Raw genomic sequence first — 8,663 nt, forward strand, 5'->3', positions numbered from 1 at the left:
AAACTACCCGGCCTACACGCGGAGAGATGACGCACCAAAAAAAAGGAAAAAGCCTCGGAGAGATGCTCCACCGTGTGCGACCGGTGAAGTAGCCGAAGAAGGCGAATTAAGTGGTGGCGCGAACTCGGACCTCGCCGCTCACTTAGAACTCAAAACTTCCGAAACCGATGTAGACTTGTGTGTCGAGACCCTGACAGAAACCAGCGGAGTGGTTACATCATTAGTAGATGGGACGTCGCAAACCGACTTGGATTTTCAGCGCATGACGGAGAACATGAAGAGAACAATTCACCGTTTTGAGATGAAAGTCTCTCGCCTCAAGCAAGCGTTGCAAGCACTACAAGAAAAGCATGACGAAGCGCGCGAGTGCCTGCAACGCTATGACAGCAAAGAAATCCAGCAGTTCCTGAATGTGCTGGAAGCCGCTGAACAAGGTGACAAGAAGGGCTTGTTCATTAAAAATCAAGTTTCGTGCTTCAATGAGAAGAAGCCGACGTACAGTGAGACCGTCATCAGAGAATGCGTCCTTTGGAAGGCATGCTCCAACAAAGGCTACGCTCATGTCCGATCCCGAGGCCTTTTCACGCTGCCCTGTCGTTCGACCCTACAAAAGTATGTGGGCAAGTCTGCAGGAGAAATCGGAGTCACTCCGTTAATTAAAGAGCGCCTCCGCGTGGAAGTGCAAGGGCTGAGCGTCGAACAAGAGCAGTTTTGCTCACTCATCATCGACGAAATGTCGATTCAACAGAAGGTCATCTACGATCGGCAAATCGACAAAATTTTTGGCCTTGTCGACATGGGCTCTGAAGATAGTCCGGAAGAATATTCTACAACAACCCCTCAAGTCGCAAATAGATTGCTCTGTTTCGTTCTCAGAGGCCTCTCCACCAGATATGTCATTCCGGTTGGTTATTTTTTCACTCGATGTTTGAAGGGCGACCAGCTCTATTTCATGACGCTCGAGGTGATGAAGGCCATTGAAGAAGCGGGTTTTCGCATAGTGAGAGTTGTGACCGACAATCACCAAACGAACGTTTCTCTCTTCAAGAGCTTTTCGGGCGAGGACGCACTTGTCCACGCGGTCCCCCATCCCATGCGTGAAGGCGACCCGCTTTTTCTCTCGTTCGACCCGAATCACCTGATCAAAAATCTGCGCACCAATTTCCTCGAGCGGGAGATTTTGGACGGAGGGCAGCTAATTCAAGGCGGTGTGTACCTGAAGAAACTGTTCGAGATGCAAACCCAGCTACTTGTGAAACCAGTCAGATTCCTTACGCGGGCTCATGTGGAACCGAATAACCTGGAGAAAATGAAAGTAGCTAGAGCAACGCAGATCTTCTCAGCTGAAGTGATAGCCACTTTGCAGTTCCTTCAGCAAAACCCAGAGTGCCACTCGGACGCTGAAGATTTTCAGGACAGCCTGCCCATCATTGCTTTCATGAAGATGGTTTCCAAGTGGTACGCCCTTCATGACATTGGTTCTGTGAGACCCCGCCGACGGCAAGAAGAACCATTCTCTACGTCTGACGACGAGCGGCTTTCATGGCTAGAGGTAGATTTCGTCACCTATCTGGAGGACCTCCAGCTCTCCGGTGGCCCATCAAAAAACAGGATGACGAAAGAAACGTACGAGGCGACACTTCTAACCACAAGGTCGACAGTGGCAACCGTTGAGTACCTTCTCGATCATGCAAAGTAAGTTTTTTCTCTCATCGTACTTTCTGCTCTTCCCTATTGAACCAAGGTTTTAAAACTGTTTTTTTTTTTCAAATTTCAGCTTCCGCTACGTATTGACCCGTAGCTTCAACAGCGACCCTGTAGAGTCGTTGTTCAGCTGTGTGAGGCAATGCAACGGTGGCAATGACCGGGTGGATGCCAGGAGAGCAGTGTTCACCGTGGAGAAGCTCCTAAAGGTACGAAAATCGATAACGGCTTGGCACAAAACAAAATCTCACTTCGCGTTTCCTTCCAGGTTGGCATACTGCACGCTACGAAGAGTGGCAACGCCCCCTCCAGCTCTGAGACCAGGACGCCCCTCAGTCTAGCAGTTCGGGATGACGACCTCGCTGCCCGACCTGCTGTGGTAGAATGGGCCTCGAGAGAGCTTGCAAGCGAGCTGGAGTTCGTGAATTACTCTTCCGAAGCGAAAGCTGACTTCGAGATTTCACCACTCGCCTTTTTGGCTGGCTACATCGTCCGGGCTTGCGAGGAAAAGGTATGGAACTTTGATTTTTTTTTAATGTCATGCTGTCATTTTGTCCTGCTCTTCTGGCGATCAGACTAATCCTGTCGTCCTGTTCTTATTACTTTCCCTCAGATTAGTTTTAAGCCGTGAAATAAGCTTCACAAAAATGTTGGGCAGTTCAGTTCAGTGCTGGTAGCAAAACTCAAGTAATACGAACATTAACTCATGGTGAGGCTGACTAACATTTTGCTTGTATTTGTTTTTTTTATTTGCGATTCTCAGGTGCAGTGCAAAGCATGCAAGGCTCTGCTGCAGGTGCAGAACCCTACTGCAGGACTGTACGGCATGATAAAGCAGCTGGATAATGGCCACCTCAAGTACCCTTCCATTGAAATTATCGGCATCTGCAAGCTAATGTGCACATTCGTTAGCAAAGTCATGAAGTCACCAGAGGTCAGACGGAGCGGTAAATTGTGCAGTCTTCTTCTTTCGGCACTCCTCCCGCACTTCACGCAGTGTTCCGCTTTGACCTGCGACGTGGATGACGCCGACCACACCAAGGAACTTTCCGAAGTTCTTCTCAAAAAACTACTGCGACCTTTGCTCGGCAACTGGGCCGGAAATGTCAATGCAACCGTGGATCGGATTGTAAAGCTAGCCCAAAAGCCCCTGTCACGAAAGGTGCTGAGACTTTGATGTCACGTGGAATCGCTTTTCATTGAACTTTGTGAAGGGCCATGGGACTATCTCCGAAGTCAAAACAAAGCACGTACGTTCCCCTGGATGAATGTGGAAACACATGAGAGCTGCGCGTCGTACTGTAAATTGTTGAATATTTGTGTATATATTTCCTTAGGGCAATTTTGTGGAGTTTGTATATGCATTGAAAGATCTGCCTGACATTCGCACGCTCAAAGTTGCTTACTAACTATGGCCCTATTGTTGCTCTGTGTGTGTATATTCAAACTGTGGTGTCAAAATAAAAAAAAAGTTCCGGCAGAACTACCAAAGCAGTGTCCCCAAATTTCCCAAAACTACGAGAAATCAAGTCCTGTGTGTCTAATTGTCGTGTTTTATTTAGTGCACTAGGAAAAACGTATACTATCTTAAACATTCAAAAGTTCCTGTATATACTGACCTGCAGTCACAGCATGCTACCAAAACGCGAATCGCTGCCGGTTCTCACGGCACAATGAGCATGCCAGGCAATGCAAGACACAGCAATGCTAGTAAATTAGCCGGGCGCGAACGGAATTTTAACTCCCGTTTTGATCAAAACAAGCTCGGCAGCCGTTAATCGTCTCTGGATTTTAACAGGCATAACATGAACACAGGCTCATGCCATATCTTGCTTCTCTTGAGCGTAGAACGCCTCTTCTCTTGAGCGTAGAACGCCTGTCTGCGGTCGTCGTTCTTGCCCTGCCTTGTCCTCCCGGGAATATTTTGGGGCACTGAGCGCAAAGAGTGGGGAACTCTACTCCGAGTGCTTCGCCCATTGTTGCATGGTCCTTGGGGCAAGGGGATTAGCCGGCTCACTGACGCCAAAAGCTTGTGACCGTGTGAGAGTACTCAGGCCGGCAGGCCGGCGCCCTTCTGGCTGCTCGTTCATAGGGCATTGGCACGCGTTTCAAATGCCATACGGTTGACGCCCTCAGTCAGTTCATTGCTCTTTCTAGCTTTTTTTTTTTTTGGCGGACTAGGGAAACTTTGACTTCTTGAAATTGCTCACCTCTCTCCCTCCCCCTTCTCTCTTTTCATTTCTTTTTTCATGCCTGTTCGTCTTCCCTTTCTTTACACGAATGTATGTCGGAATTGTTTATGTTTTATTGTCTTAATTCTTGCTATATGTGTGCTATTGTTTTGCCCCCCCCCCCTTTTTATTCTTTTCATGCCTGTAGGTCTTCACTTTCTTTACACGAATGTATGTCGGAATTGTTCCTGTATTACTGTCTGAATTCTTGCTATGTGTGTACTATTATTTCGCCCCCCCCTTATGTAATACCCCGCAAGGGGCCTTTAAGGGTACAATAAATGATGATGACACCTCGAATCCACGACCGGCACGAGTGCGCGAAGGGCGCGAAGCAACCCGCCCGAAGGCGGACCAGTCCCGGAATGGTGGCGCCGCCGCGGCAGCGATGGGTACTAGGCACCCTCACGCCGGTTTGGGAGCACGTGAAAGCATCACGCGACCACTCACGCCACTCTAGCGGCCCTTTGCGCACCTTGCTCATGTGCTAAGACTTACAAAAATTAAAGGAAGCTCACACCAATGCATGGCATCTCACTTCTAGTACGCCAATGTGCTAAAGCCTGTGGACTCCAGTGTTCAAGTGAAAAATCACAGCTCCTTGTCGCCCGCCCTCACGCGAAACCAAGGAATACCTTCAAATACTCCTTGATGGCCAGGCCATCACTCCAAGCCCCAGCATCAAGATCCTGGGCCTACATCTCGAGGCTAACACGAAGAGAGACGTCTCCTTGCAGCGCCTAAAAAACAGCTATAATCACATCATACACATGATCAGGCGAGTTGCCACCAAGAAGCGAGGCCTAAAGGAATCTGGTACCTTTAAATTAATTGAAGCTTTTGTCCTCTCGAGAGTCGCATACGTGAACCCCCTGTATTCTTCTCGACAAGGAAGACATAGACATGCTTTATATAATGATTTGAAAGGCGGTCGAGCAGGCCATTGGTCTTCTCATGAGTGCGTCCACACAGAGGCTGCTTAGCACGGGGCTCCACAACACGGTGGAAGAGCTGATAGAAGGCCATGTTTCTAACCAGAAGGCCCGACTCAGAACTGCGGTGGATAACCGTATGGTTCACCAGATTGGCTGGGCAGCCCAGAATGTCACTCTGCTTGACGTACTCCCAGACGCTTGGCGACTAAAACTAAAAATGCTCCCTTTGCTTATAAATATGAACCCCTCACATGACGAGGGTCACCGAAAAGCACGGGCTCAAGCGCTAAACACCACCTTCGGTGGGGATCATGCAGTTATCTACACAGACGCCTACAAACATCGAGGGCAGCAATACGCCATCATCGGGGCTACCTCCATAACCAACCTCCTTGCGTGTACCTCGCTTAGGACCCAAGAAATGACGCAGCAGAAGAGGGAGCCATCACCTTGGCTCTCACTCAGCCAGGGTTTCGGAGGGTAGTCACCAATTCCCAGCAAGCCTACTGGAATTACCAGTCGGGTTGGGTGTCCTGACTTGAACTGCGTGTGCTGAAAAACCCCTCCCCAAATGATTCCATTCAGCTCATCTGGACACCCCCTCACGCTTCAATGGAGGGCAACAAATACGTCCACCCAACAAGCCTGCGCTTTTACCTCCCGTGTCATGGAGCTGGACGAGGACAGTCACCCGCTTGTCACGTTCATGGAGATAACCCAGCATTATCGCCTTCTGAGACAGACCGTACCTTTGGCTTACCCTGACCTTTCCAGAGAACAACAAACTACCCTACGGCTCATACAATCCGGGCTCCTTCCCACAGCCTACGCGTCTTCACTTAATGTATCCGAATCGCTACGACGCTGAATGTAAATTTTGCTTAGAAGTAGGAACACTCTGCCCCGTAATCGGGGTATGCGACTTTAGCCCTGAGCACCCTCCTCTCTTTCCCTCAACTACCCAACAAGTGCAATAGGAGATGCTGCTGTCCAGGCCCTCTTTACCTACCCAGCTTCAGCGGGTGGACAGAACAACAAATGCCGCGCGGACTGCATATGGGTCCCACAGAAGAAGGAATCCTGCACTCTGGGCCGTTCATAAAACTGAACAGAAGTATTTCTTACTCCTCCTCCTTCTTCTCTGCGGCAAATCTCCTCGCATCTGTCCGCGGCGCAGAGACGGAGAAGTCAGATCGTCTAACACCGGGTTGGAGTTTACTTTAATTTTATAAAAAAAAGTTTCCACTCATGTCACTCAACCAAACACCGTTCATGCATCATGCATTAATTTAACCTTACCAAGAATATCTCTTTGAAGTAATAAATGGTGTGGTTAAGTGCATTTCACTTCTCTCTGGATTTACTATTCGTAGAGCGATGTGAGTGAATTTAAGTGACGTCGCATGGGTAATCGTTATGGGTGCCGTTTACAGCTTTGCTTTCCAACCACATTCACTAGGTGGATTGGAGCGATTTTTTTTTGTCCTCGTGCAATTTCTTACTCGAATAAGCTAACTGAATGAACACTGAACTCGGTATCGTTAGAAGAATTTTCTCCAACGTATTGGAAATATGTGTTCTGGTTGAATTGTCGTGTTTTAAAATTTGAATACATTACGAATGCATATCCTTGTTCGGACCACTTTGCGTCTATACATATTTATGTCTTTTACTTATTTGTGTTGGGCGTTTTTAAACTACGATAACGAATACTGATGTGTTTTTATGTTCACTCCTGCATGAGCCCGACCAGGCCGTAAAGTATCGGTAAATAAATAAAAAAATCTGCCCACTACTCACGTAGGAAAGGCATTAGTAGCCAATTCTCAGATTTCTGCACATGGTTTTGCCTTTTTTGAAGTCTTTCTTACGGACATCTTTGATCTATAGATCTCTCTAACCCAAAGACAAAGCTACGCTCCAAACAATGAGCATAAGCGCGGCTGATAAACAAATTTCAGCCGCACGTACGAACACCAACTGCAGAAAAATCCAATGCGTGCATTACTCAAGATATTTGGTATCTTTCTAGTACACTTTCGCTGCTACAAATTTTGTGTCAAGAGAGCAGTATCGGTCTAAGGCATTCGGAAACTTTTATCGGCCGGAAATATCGGTCGATTCCGGAAAATTTGATGCATACAAGTTTTTAGTGCATGACCCGTTGCTTCTAAGCACATTTTGGGGAACAGTTTCGAAGACGGTAACGCATGTTTTCAGAAATTCAAATGGGTTGGAACGATGCGGGTTCAAATGAGAAGGGCGCTTTGGGAGCGGGTTGTAACGGGAAGGGCGTTTTGGGAACGGGCTGAAACAGGAAGCGCCCAAACAGGAAGGTCGTTTCGGGAACGGGCGCACACGGGACGGGTCAAGCGGGAAGGGCGTTTCGGGAATGGGTTCACACGGGAAGAGGTCAAACGGGAATGGGTTCGTTAGGGCTACACCCGCTAAAGAAGTACAAAGAAAGGAAACCCAACGCCGAAAAGACGATCGAACCGAGTGAACCGAGTGAAGAGAGCGGCGTGTCTAAACCGAGTGAAGAGAGCGGTGTACCGGTTCCGAACTTTGTTAAGACGGAAGGCATCGCTGACGTCAAACTTTGGCCACACCTTACAACAACGCCAAAGGCCTAAATTGAGGCAGAACTGAAGCAACATTCTAAGGTTGTCTTGAACGTTCTGGGAAAAACTAATTTGGTAGAATGTCACCTGGAGCTCACCACCGACATCCCGGTTCACGTAAAACAATACCCACTGCCGTTTGCTACGGTGGAGAACATGGAGAAGGAAGTGCAGGACATGAAGGCCCTGGACATCATAGAAGAATCGATGTCCCCGTGTTGCTGGTGAAAAAGCCCATACCAATCGGTTCGTCATAGACTACCGAAAACTCAACAACATACTAGTCGCCCATTCAGAACCAATGCCCCGAGCCGATGCCGTATTTGCGGCCGCAGGCGGCAGAAAGTACTTTTCCAAATTAGACTGTGTAAAGGGGTACTGGCAAATTCCTCTTTCGGAGGAGTCCAAACCCAAGACTGCCTTTTCCACAACGTCGGGACTTTATCAGTTCCGTTACATACCGTTCGAATCAAAACCACTCCCGCCGTCTTCACCAAGCTGATGCGACGAATCGTCAACGGTGTCCCTGGTGTTAGCAATTACTACGACGACGTGTTAATTTCCAGCAGCACCAGGGAAGAGCACGTTGCATCACTCCAAGATCTTTTCAGCAGAATTGAAGCGGCTGGACTGACCGTACGCCCAAGCAAGTGTGAGTTCGGGGCAACAGAGATCGACTTCCTCGGGCATCGAATTGGACAAGGAAAACTATCACCGCTGGGAAAGAACCTGGTAAAGATCCAGACAGCGCCAGCACCGAAAACAAAACGGCAAGTTCCCGCATTCCTCGGCCTAACAGGCTATTATCGCCAATTTATTCCGAACTATGCCGAGATCAGCGCACCGCTAACCGAACTCACTAAAAAAGGGGAAAACAACATCGTCAAGTGGAGTACCGCTCAAGAGGCAGCCTTCCAAGAGCTCAAACGGCGCATCTCTAGCCCTCCTATACTTAGACTCCCACACTTCACTAAGACATTCGTGCTCCGCACTGACGCCTTTCAAACCAGTCTCGGCGCCGTGCTCATGCAACGCTACGAGGGCACGCTTCACCCTATAGCGTACGCCAGCAGGAAAGTTGTGCCCCGAGAGGCCTCTTATTGAAAGAGAATGTCTTGCCCTGGTAAAAGTTCAACGCGTACTTGTACGGTCGGCCGTTTATCGTGCAAACC

At 48.6% G+C, this 8,663-nt stretch overlaps 1 protein-coding gene across 1 annotated transcript; it reads left to right on the forward strand.

The window, feature by feature from the left end:
* Nucleotides 1-733: 733 nt before the first annotated feature.
* Nucleotides 734-2,881, forward strand: LOC144167842 (uncharacterized). The gene is made up of 4 exons (XM_077697001.1): nucleotides 734-1,695; nucleotides 1,778-1,913; nucleotides 1,973-2,215; nucleotides 2,468-2,881. Exons 1-4 carry the CDS (start codon nucleotides 734-736, stop codon nucleotides 2,879-2,881), a joined length of 1,755 nt encoding a protein of 584 aa, XP_077553127.1.
* The last annotated feature ends 5,782 nt before the right edge of the window (nucleotides 2,882-8,663 follow it).

Source organism: Haemaphysalis longicornis, unplaced genomic scaffold (genome assembly GCF_048455015.1).
Source record: "Haemaphysalis longicornis isolate Haplotype H1 unplaced genomic scaffold, Haemaphysalis longicornis Haplotype H1 scaffold_2, whole genome shotgun sequence".
NCBI classification, from domain to species: domain Eukaryota; kingdom Metazoa; phylum Arthropoda; class Arachnida; order Ixodida; family Ixodidae; genus Haemaphysalis; species Haemaphysalis longicornis.

What these genes read in the sequence shown, in the direction of transcription:
- LOC144167842 (XM_077697001.1), top strand. Translation starts at nt 734, where the DNA reads ATGTCGATTCAACAGAAGGTCATCTACGATCGGCAAATCGACAAAATT. An exon ending in TACCTTCTCGATCATGCAAA is followed by an intron (nt 1,696 to 1,777) that starts GTAAGTTTTTTC and finishes TTCAAATTTCAG; the next exon opens with CTTCCGCTACGTATTGACCC. An exon ending in TCCGGGCTTGCGAGGAAAAG is followed by an intron (nt 2,216 to 2,467) that starts GTATGGAACTTT and finishes TGCGATTCTCAG; the next exon opens with GTGCAGTGCAAAGCATGCAA.